The 19,144-nt window shown below is 39.3% G+C and overlaps 2 protein-coding genes across 2 annotated transcripts in view; one reads left to right on the top strand and one right to left on the bottom strand.

The window, feature by feature from the left end:
• The window catches only part of RARS1 (arginyl-tRNA synthetase 1), a 29,850-nt gene that overhangs the window by 9,714 nt on the left and 992 nt on the right, over nucleotides 1-19,144 (top strand). Inside the window, exons 8-14 of the mRNA XM_082724117.1 lie at nucleotides 116-245; nucleotides 1,724-1,828; nucleotides 5,108-5,286; nucleotides 5,797-5,906; nucleotides 11,681-11,786; nucleotides 18,323-18,495; nucleotides 18,633-18,880. Of these exons, the coding sequence (XP_082580243.1) occupies nucleotides 116-245; nucleotides 1,724-1,828; nucleotides 5,108-5,286; nucleotides 5,797-5,906; nucleotides 11,681-11,786; nucleotides 18,323-18,495; nucleotides 18,633-18,880 (1,051 nt within the window). The remainder of the gene's footprint in view (nucleotides 1-115; nucleotides 246-1,723; nucleotides 1,829-5,107; nucleotides 5,287-5,796; nucleotides 5,907-11,680; nucleotides 11,787-18,322; nucleotides 18,496-18,632; nucleotides 18,881-19,144) is intronic.
• On the bottom strand, nucleotides 12,328-14,089 carry LOC309861308 (heterogeneous nuclear ribonucleoprotein A1). Its single transcript, XM_082724121.1, has one exon. It carries the CDS (start codon nucleotides 14,022-14,024, stop codon nucleotides 13,062-13,064), a length of 963 nt encoding a protein of 320 aa, XP_082580247.1. The 5' UTR covers nucleotides 14,025-14,089; the 3' UTR covers nucleotides 12,328-13,061.

Genomic DNA, 19,144 nt, shown 5'->3' with positions numbered 1-19,144 from the left:
TTTTTGTGTGTGTGTGTTTGCTTTTTGTTTTAGAAATGAATAAATTCTTGATCTAGAAATAAAACGCTGGCTCTTTCTTAATAAACATTACTTACTTTTTCCTTCTCAAACATAGGAATCCAAGAAGAGATTTGATACTGAGGAGGAATTTAAGAAGCGGGCATACCAGTGTGTAGTTCTGCTCCAAAGTAAAAATCCAGATATTACAAAAGGTTGGAAGCTTATCTGTGATGTTTCCCGCCAAGGTGAGTTTCTAGGCTTAATTCATTTATTCATCCCAGAAATATCATTGTGTGCAGTTTCCTTGGATCTTTACTCAGTTGTCCTTTAGTGACATGTTAAACTTTGAAAGATGGGCAAATAGATTTTTTTTAAAAAATACTTTCTGACACTGATAAAAGTATTAAGAAAGTTTATTAAGATAGTCAAGTGCAAATTTTAACTTTCTTAGAAACCAGGAAAAGTTAATTAGGAAAAATTCAATTCCAAAAACAATTTTTTTTAATTAGGAAAGGAAAGAGGGAAAATCCTATTCATAGTAGCAACCAAAGATATAATACTCATTGGAATAAATTTGTTTAGAAATGTGTCAGACCAGAGTGAAGAGAAATAGCAGGATATAAGACAGTTTCAGATTTTCAATCATGATCTTTTATTTTTTAAGGGTTTTTTTGTTTGTTTGTTTTTTAATTTATTTGACAGAGAGACGCAGAAAGAAGGAATACAAGCAGGGGGAGTGGGAGAGGGAGAAGCTTGTTCATTTTTTCTTTTCATTTACATTTTTTTAAGGGTGACATTTCTAAAGTTACACAAGAAGCACCTGTTGCTTATAGAAAAAACATAATGGACAGGGAAAAAATATATAGTCTCAGACTGTTAATATTTTGATGGGTGTCTTCCAGTATTTTCACATTTTCAAAATGGCAGTATGTATATAGTGTGCATCATATTTTAAGCTTACTTAATAAATGAATTAAAATGTTGCAGCATTGGTTTTTTGTTTTTTTGGTTTTTTTTTTTAAGATTTTATTTGATAGCACAAGCAGAGGGAGGTGCAGAGGGAGTGGGAGAAGCAGGATTCCCTCTGAGCAAGGAGCCCAGTATGGGGCTTGATCACAGGACCCTGGGATTATGACCTGAGCTGAAGGCAGACACTTAACTGACTGAGCCACCCAGGTGCCCCTAAAATGTTGCAGTTAAGTAATAAATGTCTTGGGCACCTGGATGGTTCAGTCATTAAGCATCTGCCTTCTGTTCAGGTCAAGATCCCAGGGTCCTGGGATCAAGCCCCACATAGGGCTCCGTGCTTAATAGGAAACCTGTTTCTCGCTCTTCCACTCCTCCTGCTTGTGTGCCTTCTCTCACAGTGTCTGTCTCTGTCAAATAAATAAATAAAATCTTAAAAAAAAAAAAATCTTTTTTTAAAAAACAAGTCTTTGTACATGTATCCTTTTTTAAGATTTTATTTATTTATTTGAGAAAAAAAGAGAGTACAAGAGGGGGAAGGGCGGAGGGAGAAGCAGACTCCGCACTAAGCAGGGAGCCTGATGTAGTCCTTGAACCCAGAACTCCAGGATCATGACCTGAGCCAAAGGCAGTCACTCAACCAACTGAGTCACCCAGGTGCCCCAGTAATAAATTTCATTTACTGTAAGATGCATGTCTCCTATTTGTTTAAATTCTTACACATTTTTTTTTTTAATTTGGTGACTTTTTTCCCTAGAGTTCAATAAAATCTATGACGCATTGGATATCTCTTTAGTAGAGAGGGGGGAATCCTTCTATCAAGACAGGATGAATGATATTGTAAAGGAATTTGAAGATAAAGGTAGGCATTCTACTTTTTGTTTTTTTCTTTTTTAAGCTTTTCATTATGGAAATTTTCAAACGTAAAAGTGGAGAGAATATTATGATCTTTAATCGTTAGGGTTTTTTTAAATCTAGACATAAATTACATTTAATATACATCTTAAAAATTAGATAAATCCTTAGAGTCCCTCCTTACTCCCTGCTTTTCCCTTTTGTTATTGAAGAAGCTGGGCCATTTGTCTTAGAGAATTTCCCACATGGTATTTTTTTTTTTTTAAGATTTTATTTATTTATTTGACAGAGAGAGATCACAAGTAGGCAGAGAGGCAGGCAGAGAGAGAGGAAGGGAAGCAGGCCCCCTGCTGAGCAGAGAGTCCGATGTGGGACTGGATCCCAAGACCTGAAATCATGACCTGAGCCGAAGGCAGCGGCTTAACCCTCTGAGCCACCCAGGCGCCCTTCCCACATGGTATTATTTAACATTTCCTCCATCTCTGTCTTCTGAAGAGGCTTGATTTAAATTATGGTTTGTGTTTTCTATTTTTGTCTTTTGTTTATTTACAAACAGTCGTCAGTGTTTTGTTGGCTTTCTTTATGTTAAGATGGATTAGTAGGTTCAGGTGTCAGCCTGATCTGTCCACAGATTTTTTTTTTAAAGATTTTATTTATTTATTTGGCTGAGAAAGAGAGAGAGCGAGCACAAGCAGGCAGAGAGAGAAGCAGTCTCCCCACCGAGCAAAGATTCTGATGCAGGACTCGATCCCAGGACCCTGAAGGCAGCAGCTTAACTTACTAAGCCACCTAGGCGTCTCCTGTCCACAGATTTTCCTGTTAGACCCTCTCTGTTGTTTTTAGCAGCTATTGATGATCATGACTTTGATCCATTACTTCATTGGAGGTTGGAAAATGGTAGTGTTCTGTTGTTCCTCCTTTGTTACTTTGAATTCTCCTGTGCCAAACTTTGCCACATAATTATTTTGGGTTATCCTGAAGTACAGTTCAAAAAGACCAAACAGTGTAAATGTATGATTCATCCATTTCAGAATAATAAGTTAGTTTCTTAGCATCTTCTAGATTCAACTGAATTGTTTTTAGCATTATTATAAACAGCATTTAATATATTTCATATTTTTTAATCATTTGCCTTTTTAATTCTGACTGTCCCATTTTTGGCTAAAGGTAGCCTCCTCAAATTGGGTTTCTTGTTTTTTGTCTTTTTCTTGACCCCTATAGTCTCTAGTCTTTGATAGTTTGCTTGCTTTCAAGTACCCAACATTCTAAGATTATTTTGTTTATGTCCTGCCTCAGAGCTAGAATCAGCTAACTTGTTATCTCCAAGAAAGCCTAGTTCCTTGAATGGGAATTGATATTTATTAATCACAATCTGTGGCCTAGGGATTATACTTTTAAGACAGTAAAATTTTAGGGACTTTTTTAATGACGAGAAGGAAGCACAGAGAATTGAGTAACTTACCAAGGTAATGTAGCTAATAAGTCTCAGAATTAAACCTAGGAAGTCTAGCCTCAGTGCCTTTTTTTTTTTTCTCTTTAATTTCTGGTAGTTAACACAGTGCATTCTTGGTTTCTGGAGTATAGTTGAGTGATTCATCACTTACATAAAACACCCAGTGCTTATCATAAGTGCCCTCCTTAATACCTATCACCCATCTAGCCTGTTCACCACCTCCTTCCCTCCCTCAGCCCTCAGTTTGTTTTCTGTTGTTAAGAGTCTCTTATGGCCTATTTTCCACTCTCCTTTTTTTCTTGCCCCCTTCCCATATGTTCATTTGTTTTGTTTCTTAAAATTCTACATATGAGCGAGATCATATGGTATTTGTCTTTCTCTGATTTATTTCACTTAGCATTAGCATAATATCCTCTAGTCCATCTGTGTTGTTGCACATGGCAAGATTTGACTCTTTTTGATGGCTGAGTAATATTCCATTCTGTTTATTTGCCACATTGTTATCCATTTATCATTCAGTAGACGTTTGGGCTCTCCATAGTTGAGCTGTTGATAATGCTGCCATAAACATCTGAGTGCATGTTTTTCTTGGAATCTGTGTTTTTTTATTCTTTAGGTAAATACCTAATGATGCAGTTGCTGGATTGTAGAATCACTGTATTTTTAACATTTTGAGGCACCTCTGTACTAGTCTCCAGCGTGGTTGCCCTAGGTTACATTCCTGCCAGCAGTGCAAGAGGGTCCCCTTTCTTCACATTCAGAACTTGTTTTTAACTACAATCTTATACTGCCTTTACCTTACCAAGCCTCAGATTCCTAAACTGTAAGAAATCAATACTAATAGTATATGTGCTACATAGAGTTATTGTGAAGGTTGAATTTCAGACTTAATGAAATTACTACACAGTAGTAATCAAATATAGCTTTGTTATTGTCATCATGTTCTTTCTTGTCCCTTACTGCATCAAAGAATTTTGCCTTTTTCTTTCTTTTTTTTTTTTTTTTAAGATTTTTATTTATTTATTTGACAGACAGAGATCACAAGCAGGCAGAGAGGCAGGCTGAGCAGAGAGCCTGATGTGGGGCTAAATCCCAGGACCCTGAGATCATGACCTGAGCCCAAGGCAGAGGCTTAAACCACTGAGCCACCCTGGTACCCCAGAATTTTGCCTTTTTCAACATGAATATATGAACATGACTTTATTTTTTCTTTCCACTAATCATTCCAAATGCTAAGCCCTGCCATGTTTGTTTCCTGGACCCTGGTACAGTTTTCACTTCCTTTCAGGAGGCAGTCGTAGAAATTGCATCTTTTCCCCAGAGAAAGTATATGGCTCTAACTTGAAAACGGAGCATGGATTCCCATTTCTGTGTCTTTGAGTAGGTGGGCTCCAGTAAGGTGTTTTTAAGATTTTATTTTTATTTATGAGAGAGAGGGGAGAGCAGAAGGAGAGGGACAAGCAGACTCTGCACTGAGTGCAGAACCCAATGCAAGGTACAGTCCTAAGACCCCAAGATCATAACATGAGCTGAAACCAAGAGTCAGAATCTCAACTGACTGAGCCACCCGGCACCCTGTAAAGTGTTTTATAAGCATTTGGAGCCAAGTATAGTGTGACTCCAGAAAACTACCAGGATATTTCAGCTGTGTCCTGGGAACATTGTGGGTGCCAATACAACCTTGACAATAGCCATTTTCCAAAACTCATAATAGGTTATAATGTGGGGGGAAATGTGATTTCTTGAGCTCTTTAGTAAATATCTTATAATGGCACCATCTTTTACATTCCTTTAGGGTTCTTTTAACATTATTAATAAAGATTTCTTTCCTAGGATTTGTGCAAGTGGATGATGGCAGAAAGATTGTTTTTGTCCCAGGATGTTCTATACCATTAACCATAGTAAAATCAGATGGAGGTTACACCTATGATACATCTGACCTGGCTGCTCTTAAGCAAAGACTATTTGAGGAAAAAGCAGATATGGTTATCTATGTGGTGGACAGTGGACAAGTGAGTTTGTAGATTTATGTTCTTACATCATCTGTTTGGAGCTGAGACATTGTGGTGGGGTTTATGACATTTAGCACTGGAAGACTATAAGTCTTCCCAAAGACTAAAATTCAGAACTGCAGTGGAACATAAGATGAAAAACAGGGTTTGGATTTGGTCATACTCTAGAACTTTCCAGCTTTTCAGCTTATATCCATAAAAATCAGTGACCCTTCCTATCTGAAAAGGTGGTTGTGGACCTAAAATTCAATTGAGATTATTGCACAGGAAGCTATTCTTAATTCAGCCACTTTAAAAACCTCTGGACTTAGAAAGTACAACAGTTCTGCTCTTACTCTCTCATATTTACACTCTTACTTCTTGGGTATAAAGAAGAGTTTTTACAATTATGCTTGCCTTCTAAGATTTGTGAGTGGACTTTACAAATCTTTATCCCTCAGCACAGAGTTTTAAGTCACTTTTTTGTTATTAGAAAGCTGAGTGCGTCACTTTCTATTTGTTTCTTTGCAGTCTGTGCACTTCCAGACAGTATTTGGTGCTGCCCAGATGGCTGGTTGGTATGACCCGAAAGTAACTCGAGTGTCTCATGCTGGATTTGGTGTGGTGCTGGGAGAAGACAAGTAAGTCTGGAGAGTCTTGAGTGTTAGTAATGTACCTGACCCCCAGATTTCTTTGGAAGAGACTACATTTCATTTGATACCATATTAGAATTAAAACGTGTACAATTTTCTATTGTCTGTATGTGTGGTAGTGGTGAATCCAGCTGAGGCTTTTTATACCTATATCTTATCACTGCTAGAGAATGTAGCCTTCTAGGGAGATTTGGACAAAGTTGAATAAAATAGACTTAACAGATTTACAGGAAGCCCAGTGTAGGGCTCACTCCCAGGACCCCAAGATCATGACCTGAGCCGAAGGTCAGTCATTTAACTGACTGAACCACCCAGGTGCCCTGAGACCTACGTATTAATATATTTCCAGTTTTTCTATTTTCCAGTCATCTCCCCATGTTCTTTTCGTGTTCATGAACTAAAAGGTTAATACAAGCAAATATAGGGGTGCCTCGCTGGCTCAGTGGGTTAAGGCCTCTGCCTTCGGCTCGGGTCATGATCCCAGGGACCTGGGATCGAGCCCCGCGTCGGGCTCTCTGCTCAGCGGGGAGCCTGCTTCCCCCTCTCTCTCTGCCTGCTTGTGATCTCTGTCTGTCAAATAAATAAATAAAATCTTTAAAAAAAAATACAAGCAAATATATATAGATAGATAGTATTCATCAATTCAAAGGCACAAAATTTTTAGCATCTTGCATTTGATTGTGTTTTAGGGTCACTTAGCTACTTATCATGTCTCTTAAAATCATTTTAGAGTTAGTGATACAGCCCAAATATCACACAAAGGTGGTAATGGTTTTAAAAACTGCATGAAGGGGGCGCCTGGGTGGCTCAGAGGGTTAAAGCCTCTGCTTTGGCCCAGGTCCTGATCTGAGGGTTTTGGGATTGAGCCCGGTGGCATCAGGCTCTCTGCTCAGCAGGGAGCCTGCTTCCTCCTCTCTCTCTGCCTGCCTCTCTGCCTACTTGTGATCTCTGTCTGTCAAATTAAAAAAAAAAAAAATCTAAAAAAACCACAACTGCATGAAATTGCTCAAGATGCTTGTTTAGCCAATGTTACAAAAGCCTTAATTAAGCATTGTAAAAGTCAGGCTAGGTGTGTCAGATTATTATTTTAGATACAGATTATGTGGACATCACAGACCTTATTGGAATCAACATCAAACACTTCTATATTATAATATAGGACTCCTCTATAGAGTTGCACCTTTTTAGAATGAAAAGACACAAAGTCTTTATTTTGGTATTCATGGTCTCCAAAGAATGTGCTTAAAAACTAACCAATGAGTTGAGTATGGCCTATATTTTCTTAGTTTCTTAACTGTTCATTTTTTAGACTAATGTTTAGATGATTATTTTTACAATTAGGTGAAATTATCAGATTTACTTTTATATCCATATTAATCACTAGTATTCATATCTTGGCATTTAACTTGTTGGTCATATAATGCTAAGGGATTTTTTCCCTTTATTTGCTGTTTCATATTTATGCACTCAGCATCATGTTGTGGCATCCTAGACCATAAAGAAGAAAATGAATTTTTTTTTAAAAGAATTTATTTATTTATTTGACAGAGATCTCAAGAAGGCAGAGAGGCAGGCAGAGAGAGAGAGAAGGAAGCAGGCTCCCTGCCGAGCAGAGAGCCTGATGTGGGGCTTGATCCCAGGACCCTAAGATCATGACCTGAGCTGAAAGCAGAGGCTTAACCCACTGAGCCACCCAGGCGCTCAAGAAAAAGAATTTTAATGATAGCTAACGAGTGGCAGCTTACCATATTTTAAATATGTACATTAAAATGGTCAGATTCTGCTGTTTCTTAGTGAAATTTTGTTTTATTTATTTTTAAAGATTTATCTATATAGGAAGAGAGAGTGCACGAGTGCGGGGAAGGGCATGGGGAGAGGGAGAGCATCTCGGACTCCCCACTGAGTGTGGAACCTGAAACAGAGCTTTGTCCCATAACCTTGAGATCATAACCTGAGTTGAAATCAAGAGTCAAATACTTAACTGACTGAGCTGCCCAGATGTCCTAAATTTTGTTTTAAAGTGGTTTGTTTTTTTTTTTGTTTTGTTTTGTTTTGTTTTGTTTTTACAGTAGTTAATCCTTTAGTCATCTTCCTCTTATTCCTTTGACCCCTGTTTATTGAGCACCTGTGCATGGCATTGGCTGGGTGCTCCAGTGTATACAGAGAGATAATAGAACATGACCTTCTTGAAGGAACTTATTTTATGAAAGGGAACAATTTCCTGAAGAGACTGTTAAACTATACATGCCAGGCCCCACACACCAGGGCAGTTATTGACATATTAGGTTCTGAAATAGGTGTTAGGTACTTTTTAAAAAAAACTTTCAGTATTCAGATATGGATCCCTTGTATTAGAACCAGGGCTGAGGAATAAACCCACAAAAATGCAGAAAAATTCAAGACAGGTGCAGATAAGGACTAACAGAAGAGACCAGTTATTATAGAGACATTAAGGGAAGACCTCCCTTAGCATTTTGGCTAGCTTTTTGATGGGTAACATTTTATCAGGCGGAAGATTTGAAGGTTGCCGAACACTACTATTTAGGGGATATCATAAGGAAAGCCACAGAAGTATTTAATGTATTCAGAGGATGGGTAATAAAGGGATTTTAATTCTGTGATAAACGGCAAGAAGATCCTTCCTGAGGTAACTCTGAAAATACTATTTTAATAGGAAGTATCTTGATTATTTTGGTAGGCTTTGTGTTGGATAGAAAAGCGTGCTTATTTGTACCATTATTGCATTGAAAATTTTAAAAAAATTTTAAGTAATCTCTGTACCCAGTGTGGGGTTTGAATTCCCAACCCTTAGATGAAGAGTCACACACTGTACTACTGACTGAGCTAGCCAGACACACCAAAGAATTTTTAACTTAAAAAAAAATGTTATAAACTCATTGTTGTGCAAACTTCTGTTTAATAGGTAAAATCCAATTTTTAAAAAGTAATCTCTGCTCACCTGACCCCAAAATCAAGAATCATATGCTGAGGGCACCTGAGTGGCTCAGTGGGTTAAGCCTTCAGCTCAGATCATGATCTCAGAGTCCTGAGATCCAGCCCTGCATCAGGCTTCTTGTTCTGTGGGGATCCTGCTGCTCTCTCTCCCTCTGTCTGCTACTTCATCTGCTTGTGCATGCTCTCTCTCTTTCCCCCTGTTAAGTAAATAAATAAAATCTAAAAAAATAATAAATAAATTAACCTTTTTAAAAAAAAAGAATCATATGCTCTACCAACTGAGCCAGCCAGGGCCCCAGGAAAATCCAGTGTTTATGAAATACTTTAAAATTTTGTTTATTTGAGGAGCGCCTGGGTGGCTGGCTCAGTGGGTTAAGCCTCTGCCTTCGGCTCAGGTCATGGTCTCAGGGTCCTGGGATTGAGCCCTACATCGGGCTCTCTGCTCTGCAGGGAGCCTGCTTCCTCCTCTCTCAGCCTGCCTCTCTGCCTACTTGTGATCTCTGTCTGTCAAATAAATAAATAAAATCTTTAAAAAAAAATTTTTTTTGTTTATTTGAGAGAGATTGAGAGAGAGAAAGAGCATGAGCAGGGTGGAAGGGAGAAGCAGGCTCCCTGCTCAGTAGGGAGCAGGGAGCCCAGTGTGGGGCTTGATCCCAGAACCCGGGATCATGACCTGAGCTAAAGGCAGATGCTTAACCCTGGCGCCCCTGTGAAATAGTTTTTTTTTTTTTTTTTTAACTTTTTATTTTTTATAAACATATATTTTTATCCCCAGGGGTACAGGTCTGTGAATCACCAGGTTTACACACTTCACAGCACTCACCAAAGCACATACCCTCCCCAATGTCCATAATACCACCCCCTTCTCCCAAACCCCCTCCCCCCAGCAACCCTCAGTTTGTTTTGTGAGATTAAGAGTCACTTATGGTTTGTCTCCCTCCCAATCCCATCTTGTTTCATTTATTCTTCTCCTACCCACTTAAGCCTCCATGTTGCATCACCACTTCCTCATATCAGGGAGATCATATGATAGTTGTCTTTCTCTGCTTGACTTATTTCGCTAAGCATGATACGCTCTAGTTCCATCCATGTTGTCGCAAATGGCAAGATTTCATTTCTTTTGATGGCTGCATAGTATTCCATTGTGTATATATACCACATCTTCTTGATCCATTCATCTGTGGATGGACATCTAGGTTCTTTCCATAGTTTGGCTATTGTGGACATTGCTGCTATAAACATTCGGGTGCATGTGCCCCTTTGGATCACTACATTTGTATCTTTAGGGTAAATACCCAATAGTGCAATTGCTGGGTCATAGGGCAGTTCTATTTTCAACATTCTGAGGAACCTCCATGCTGTTTTCCAGAGTGGCTGCACCAGCTTGCATTCCCACCAACAGTGTAGGAGGGTTCCCCTTTCTCCACATCCTCGCCAGCATCTGTCATTTCCTGACTTGTTGATTTTAGCCATTCTGACTGGTGTGAGGTGATATCTCATTGTGGTTTTGATTTGTATTTCCCTGATGCCGAGTGATATGGAGCACTTTTTCATGTGTCTGTTGGCCATCTGGATGTCTTCTTTGCAGAAATGTCTGTTCATGTCCTCTGCCCATTTCTTGATTGGATTATTTGTTCTTTGGGTGTTGAGTTTGCTAAGTTCTTTATAGATTCTGGACCATTTCCTTACACCACACACAAAAATAGACTCAAAATGGATGAAGGACCTCAATGTGCGAAAGGAATCCCTGTGAAATAGTTTTAATGATAATGTTGCCTAAGACAGTGCTTATCAGTGCTTTTGCCGCATCCTCAGATTGATTTCAGTGGGTATGAATGGAGCCCTGGCATCCTGCTTTTCTTTTTTCTTTTTCTTTTCTTTTTTTTTTTAAAGACTTTATTTATGTTTTTGACAGAGAGAGAGATCACAAGTAGGCAGAGAGGCAGGCAGAGAGAAAGGGGGAAGCAGACTCCCCGCTCAGCAGAGAGCTCATGTGGGGCTCAATCCCAGGACCCTGGGATCATGACCCAAGCTGAAGGCAGAGGCTCAACCCACTGAGCCACCTAGGTGCCCCCATCCTGCTTTTCTTAAGCTTTTAAGTTGATTTCTATTGTGCATCCAGAGTTGGTTGCCAGTCAGCAGGTGGGATTATTATCTAGAGAAATGCAAAGGAGATTCCAGTTTGGAATTTGCATAGTCCCTAAACCATTCTAGGAGCAAACATGTATTTTATTAACTTCTCAGAGAAGGCAAAATAAGCCAGGCTTTTTGTTCATGAAAACAAGCAAATTAACAAATGTCTTTGTTTTCCTTTTGGGCAATGTATTATAGGTCAACATAAAAAGAATGCTATTAGGAGCCTAACACTAGAAAGCTTTGAGTTGAGGGCAATAGATGAAAGATAATTTTAAAGTATCACTCTTTTTTAAAATTATTATTATTTTTTAAATTAACATATAATGTATTACTTGTTTTAAGGGTACAGGTCTGTGATTCATCACTGTGCTCACCATAGCACAGACCCTCCCCAATGTCCATCACCCAGCCACCCCATCCCTCCCATCCCGCTCCACTCGAGCAACCCTCAGTTTGTTTCCTGAGATTAAGAGTCTCCTATGGTTTGTCTCCCTCTCTGGTTTCGTCTTGTTTCATTTTTCCCTCCCTTCCCCAAAGTACCACTCTTTATTTTGGCATCTTACCTGGTTGCCAGCTGGAACAAGGCAGTGTCAAACCTTCATCTTCAAAGATTTCTAAGTGAGAAGTTCTGTTTCAAAATCTACATAATTGAGACTCTGAAATTTTTTTAGGAAGAAGTTTAAAACGCGTTCAGGTGAAACAGTGCGCCTCATAGACCTTCTAGAAGAAGGACTAAAACGATCCATGGACAAATTGAAGGAGAAGGAAAGAGATAAGGTAATCCAAAGCCTTATTTGCATAGTTTGTACTGTGTGTTGTATTGTGATTTTTTCATTTTTGTTTTTATCAAGAGAACTGGGGAATATTATGAGGAGCAAATCCACTTAGGACAAGCTTATATTGCTCAGAAATTATTCCACAGTAAGTTTGTTCCCTTACTGAGTATTTAGTTTGAAAATACAGTTTATGGCTATTAAAAAGACTCTGTTTCCTCCTGTGTTAATGTGGCATAGTATTTCTGCTTCTTGTTAGCATTTTCCTATTTCCACTTTGAACCAATGATTCAAAACTATTTCTATTTAAGAGGTTAGATTCTCCAGCTTACCATAAGAGCTACATCTACTGAGATCCTTTTTCTGGTAGCACTTGGAAAGTAGTAGTCCTGGCAGTCAACACCTACCACCCAAGGCCATTGGTCAGCCATCAGAGTAGCAACAATGTAGTGGGCTTTCATAGCACCCTTAAAAAGGACTGTGGTTAGATTTGTGTGTAATTTGAGTGATTAAAGCAAAGTGAAGAAAATTTGACAAGGAAAACATTTTTTTTTTTTCAAGAGAATATTAAATCGTTTATTGATTACACATGATAAAGGATGATACACAAGCTTTAATCCCATCTATAATTTTATCTGATACCATAATTCAATTTAGATATATTGCATAGGATGTGCCAACAATCATATTAATAACCAAATAAACTCCAGGACTTTGCTTGGGAGACCTTTTAATGGTGAACTCCAGGTCACAACACATTAACTGTCAGTTCAACTACACCAAGGTTTGTGGAGACAATGGCTTCTGTGCCCAAGCAGGTTGCAAATAAATTTCGAATGGAACCTGGCATCACCCTGAAGGAATTCTAACTTCACACTGTTGGGGTAGTATACCAAGATGGCTTCAGAGTAGACTAACTTTACACAGCACATTTAAAAAAAAGACACATTTATTCAGCGTCATGATCAGACTATTACATTTAGCAATCAACAGCATGGGTGCAAAAAAAAAAAAAATCTACATTAAAACCCTTTGTTGGAATGCTTTACACTTTCCACAGAACAGAAACTAAAATAACCTGTTATACAATTAGTCACAAATACAGTCCTCGAGTTTTTTTGCCCATACACATGAGTATTGTCTAAAACATGTCTTCTTTGTAGCAGCTAGGCCCTGCCACCACTGTGCTTGGCTGAGTTCACAAATCTGTTGTAACCTGTAGCTTCCCTGTCACTTCTCTGGCTCTCCTCTCCTGCTAAGCTTTGTTTCCTGGCAGTAATTAAAACCTTCTGCCACTGCCATAGCTGCTGCTGCTGCTGGAACCACCATAGCCACCTTGGTTTCGTGGTTTGGCGAAGTATTGGCCTCCACCACCATAAGGGCCAGAGCTTCTGCCTCCAAAATTGCCTCCTTTCATGGGTCCAAAATTTGAGGATTGATTGTTGTAATTGCCAAAATCATTATAGCTTCCACCACCTCCAAAGTTGCTTCCATCATTACCAAATCCGTTATAGCCATCCCCACTGCCACCATATCCACCACCACCTCGACTGCCACCAAAGCCACCTCGACCACTGAAGTTTCCTCCGCGACCAAAGTTGTCATTCCCACCAAAACCACCTCCACGACCACCACCAAAGTTTCCAGAACCACTTCGACCTCTTTGGCTGGATGAAGCACTAGCCATCTCTTGCTTAGAGAGCGCTTTCCTTACTTCACAGTTGTGGCCATTCACAGTATGGTATTTTTGAATGACAATCTTGTCTACAGAATCATGGTCATCAAATGTTACAAAAGCAAAACCCCTCTTTTTGCCACTGCCTCGGTCAGTCATGATCTCAATCACTTCGATTTTCCCATACTGTTCGAAATAATCTCTTAGATGATGTTCTTCAGTGTCTTCTTTAATGCCACCAACAAAAATCTTTTTCACAGTTAAGTGGGCACCAGGTCTTTGAGAATCTTCTCTTGAGACAGCCCTCTTTGGTTCCACAACTCTTCCATCCACCTTGTGTGGCCTTGCATTCATGGCTGCATCCACCTCCTCCACAGTGGCATAGGTGACAAACCCAAAGCCTCTGGAGCGCTTGGTGTTCGGATCTCTCATTACCACACAGTCCGTAAGTGTTCCCCATTGCTCAAAATGGCTCCTCAGACTCTCATCGGTTGTTTCAAAGCTCAGACCTCCGATGAAGAGCTTCCGCAGCTGTTCAGGCTCTTTGGGAGACTCTGACTTAGACATGACGGCGGTGGGAGGGGAGACTTTAACGATGCTTACTCGGCGGCGTCCACAGGCAGAAAGCGACAAGGAAAACATTTTTTAAGATAGGAAAGTCAAAGTGAGATTCAAAGGGTCTTGTGTCTCTTACTCTTCAGTAAGTCAAGTGATATTTTGGAATGAACATAACTACTATAAACAGTACAATTACAGAAAGAGAAATAGAGAAGGATGAAACACAGACATGAAAGAGCCAAACACAAAAGAAGGTCCTTTGAGGGAAAGCCCTTTTGTTTGGTTCAGATAGATCACGGACAATCTAGAGAGGATGAAAGCAGGCTATGAGACTACATTGTCCCCCCCCGCTCCTTTTCCATTGCCAACAAAATGAAATGTAAAATAGCTTTTCTCTCTACTTCTACTAGGTGGTTGCCAAGCCTCCACAGCTGGTATCTCCTGAGTAGTTTTTCCTTTTAGTCATGGCTTTGGCATATCTAGCACAATCAGATGAAAGCTGGGAATTTTGGTCATCACACCAATTTGTTTATTCTGAGTGATGGTAAAAACTGCTTTGGCTCTTTTATTTATTTGACCAACTTGCATACAGTAAAATGTGAAACATGATGATCTATCTCTTACACATATGTATGCCTGGTAACTCCAGCCATCACCCCAGAAAACTTCCTGTCAGCATGGGTCACTTTTATTTGTTCTAGGACTTCATAAAATATGGTGCTGTTGGGGCACCTGGGTGGCTCAGTGGTTTAAGCCTCTGCCTTCGGCTCGGGTCATGATCTCAGGGTCCTGGGATCGAGCCCCACATCGGGCTCTCTGCTCAGCAGGGAGCCTGCTTCTCCCTCTCTCTCTGCCTGCCTCTCTGCCTACTTGTGATCTCTCTCTATCAAATAAATAAATAAAAATATTTTTAAAAAATATGGTGCTGTTTTCTAGATGTATCAGGTTCATTTCCTTTTATTGCTATGAATGGTGTTCTATTGTATGAATATACCAGACTTTGTTCATCCATTCTATTGATGGGCATTATAGTTGTTTCCATTTCTTGGTTGATATTAATAAAATGTTAATTTCAATATTATTATAGCCCTTTTATGGATACATGCACTTTCACTTTGGGATATATATCTAGGAATATCATTGGTGGACTTAAGTTTAGAGTTGGCTTATGCTTAATTTTATTAAAAATTGCCATGGAGAGTATTGTGGGTTTTGGGGGGAGTTTTTTGTTTTTTAGTTTTTATTTTAATTTTTTTTTTCAGTGTTCCAAAATTCATTGTTTATGCACCACACCCAGTGCTCCATGCAATACATGCCCCCAAGGAGAGTACTATAACCATTATGCAATCCTGTCACTAATATATGACCACTTCAGTTGCCCCTGTCTGCCAATACTGGATTTGTCAGTCTTCTGGTGAAGGCAGTGGCATCTTACTGTGGTTAAAATTTGTGTTTTTCAGGGTGCATAGATGCCTGCCTCAGTTGGTTAAGCCTCTGACTCTTGATTTCAGCTCAGGTCATGATCTCAGGAAAACGAGATCAGGCTCTGAGCAGAGCATGGAGCCTGCTTAATTAAGATTCTCTCTCTCCCTCTGCGCCTCCCCTTCATATGCACACATCCGTGCTTGCTCTTTTGCTCGCTCTATCAAAAAATTGCATTTCCCTGATGAGTCATGATGTTGATTATATTTTTTAATGCTTAATTGGCTGTATATTTTCTTTTATGAAGGATCTTTTCAAGTCTTTTAACCATTATTTGTTGCAGACCATCAATATTCATTTATATTTATGTATGTATTTACCCTTTCCTATGCACTTCCTTCCTGAAGTATTTTTGCTTCCATTAGGGATTATTGTCCTTCAGTCTGAAGATCTCCATTTAGTACTTTTTTTGGTTGTTGTGCAGGTCTGCTGGTGATAAATTCTGTTGGCATTTGTTTTTCTGAAAACATCTTTGTAGTGCCTTTAGGTTTTGTTTATTGTTTTTTTTTTTAATTTTTTTTTTTTAATTTCTTTTCAGTGTTCCAGAATTCATTGTTTATGTACTACACCCAGTGCTCCATGCATTACATGCCCTCCTTAATACGCATCACCAGGCTCACCCAACCCCCCACCCCCTACCCCTCCAAAACCCTCAGATTGTTTTTCAGAATACATAGTCTTTCATGGTTTGTCGCCTTTAGTTTTGAACAGTATTTTTATCAGGCATAGGATTCTAGCCTGGTAGTTGTTCTTTCAGCATTTTAAAGGTGGCGTTCCATTGTCTTCTAGCTTCTGTACTTTCTTTGAATATCACTTGTCTCATTGTTTCTCCTTTGAAGATACTGTGACTTTTTCTGATACTACTTTTACTATTTTTCTTAGACTTTTAGTACTTTGACTAAGAAAGACCAAAGTGTGGTTTGAGGTTTTTGTGGGTGGGGGGTGGGGGTGAACTCATCCTGCTTGGGAAGTAGCTGGGCTTCTTTAATCTGTAGGTTGTAACCTTTCATTCATTTAGAAAAATTCTCAGCCATAGCTGTTAAATTATTGTATCTTTGCCATATTCTGTTCTTTCCAAAATGCTGAGTACTGTATTGGAATTTTTGACTATGTGTCCTCCATGTCTCTCACATTTTTTTTTTTTAAGATTTTATTTATTTGAGAAATAGCAAGAGAGGGCAGGATCTGGGAGGAGGGAGAGGCAGGCTCCCTGCTGAGCAGAGAGCCCGATGTGGGGCTCCATCGGAGTCAAAGGCAGAGGCTTTAACCCACTGAGCCACGCAGGTGCCCCTCATATCTTTATTCTAAGCAGTTCCAAATTTAAAGTTGCTTTTGTTGTTTTTGTTTCCTTTTCTTGTCCATCTTCCCCCCAACCTAACCCCCCCTCTTGATTTTCAGTCACATCTATTAGCTTTATTAAGCTGCCCTTTTTTTTTAAACTAGATGCTAGGTGTTGTGAATGAAAAATTATAAAAGTTCTCTATAATGTCATCTTCCAATAATCATTTCAATCTTCCTCTGGCAGATAGTGTACCAGCCACTATCTTAATTCTGTCAGTCTTGGTCTTGGGTTTTTTTAGGGCCGAATGAAACATTTTAGTTTTACTCTTGGGGTAAGGTTCTTATTGATGAAATAGGACCCTTCTAATGTATTCACTAGTGCCCTTCCCCTTGCTCCTGCTGGATGCCCTAGCCTCACACAGCTGCTGAAATCTGGTCAGTTCCTCAGCCACCCACTTGCTCTTTCCTGCTGGATTTGTGGGGAGTCCTGCCTTGTTAATGCCAGCCATTGGGTGGTTTTTCACTCCTCTGTGCTCCCACTTAGTGATTTTGTCCTCACTGCTTTGGCATCTCCAAACTCAGCTCTGTCCTCTTAATCCAGTAAGACCACTTCTTTCTGCCCAGCTTTTGTTCCATGTTTGCCCACCACATAGTGATTTGGACAGTGTCCTAGGGGGAAAGGTCACATAAATGTGGAACTCAGTCAACTTCTGTGTTTCCCTTATACATGGCCCCTCAAACATAGCTTGTGTTGATGTTCTCTAGTGACTTCATATAGTTGTTTCATATGATTTATCCAACTTTTAAATAGCTGCCTTTGGTAGTAGAAGGGTTGGTATACTACAGGCTACTCCCTCATGTCCAGAACAGCACCTTAATCACTTGTGGCCTGATAGTGCTTGAGAATACATGGCCAAAATTGACAAAACAGTGCATGAGTTCTTTCTCCTACTTCTGACACCATGTTTTGTTTAAGTTCCAATGTAATTAACATACAGTGTTACTAGTTGCAGGTAGAGTATAGTGATTCAGCAATTCTGTACATACTTAGTGCTCATTGAGATAAGTGTACTCTTAATCCCCTTCACCTATTTCACACATCCCCCCAACCCATCTCCCTTCTGGTAACCACCAGGTTGTTCTCTATATATGTGGGTCTGTTTTTTGTGTTTTTTTAATCTGTTCATTTGTTTTGTTTCTTAAGTCCCACATGAGAAAAATCATACGGTATTTGTCTTTCTCTGATAATTGGTGTTTTCTATTTCATCTCTACTGAATATGTTTTGAGGAAAGTATTCAAGCCGACACTTCATATTTTATAGATCAGGTTTCTCATAGAAACATTCTTTGTTATCCAGAGCTGATGAGTTGTATTTTCATTATTCTTCCCTTTGTACATTGGCCCATGTTCCCTCAGTGTTAATATTTATTAGTTTACTGATAAAGGAAAACCATTAGATGCTCCCAATCCCTGTCTTGAGTCTGAGACACCAGGACAAAGGCAGTGGTCAGTAAACTATAAAGTATTTGTTTTTTCCCTAAAGGTCTTAACCGTAGAGGAATTAAAGGCTGCTCAGACATCTGTTGCTTATGGTTGTATCAAATATGCAGATCTTTCTCATAACCGGTTGAATGACTACATCTTCTCCTTTGACAAAATGCTGGATGACAGAGGAAACACAGCTGCTTACTTGTTGTATGCCTTCACTAGAATCAGGTAATTGTACTGTTGTTTTATTTTGAATTAGTTGATAGGATTTCCTGCTATATCAGTCATTTCTTACTGTGTTGTCTCTTAAGTGGTGAAGAATGTGCCTGACCATAGAAATTGATGGCTGTTGTCTGATTTCTTAGGTCTATAGCACGTCTGGCCAATATTGATGAAGATATGCTCAAGAAGGCTGCTCAAGAGACTAAGATCATTTTGGACCATGAGAAGGAATGGAAACTAGGGCGGTGCATTTTACGGTTCCCTGAAATTCTTCAGAAGATTTTAGATGACTTATTTCTCCACACTCTCTGTGATTATATCTATGAGCTGGCAACTACTTTCACAGAATTCTATGATAACTGTTACTGTGTGGAAAAAGATCGGCAAACTGGTCAGTGTCTCATTCAGTGGTCATATTGGAGGGTGGGGCTTCAGCAAGGCATTTCTTTGAATTGGGTGTAGATGGTTTTCAATTTGTTTTATTACTGGAACCCACCCCACCCCCCACTGCTTTCCCTCACAAACAGTTATATACTAGTCCATATCATACATAACAGACAAAATTCAACTAGATCTCATAAGAGCATAAACGGAATTCTCATTCTCAGAGTAGTTTCTCCCACCCTCAGGCACATGGCATAGAACCATAGGACTC

Source organism: Mustela nivalis (genome assembly GCF_964662115.1).
Source record: "Mustela nivalis genome assembly, chromosome: 3".
Taxonomy (NCBI): domain Eukaryota; kingdom Metazoa; phylum Chordata; class Mammalia; order Carnivora; family Mustelidae; genus Mustela; species Mustela nivalis.
This window is presented reverse-complemented; position numbering and strand designations above follow the sequence as displayed.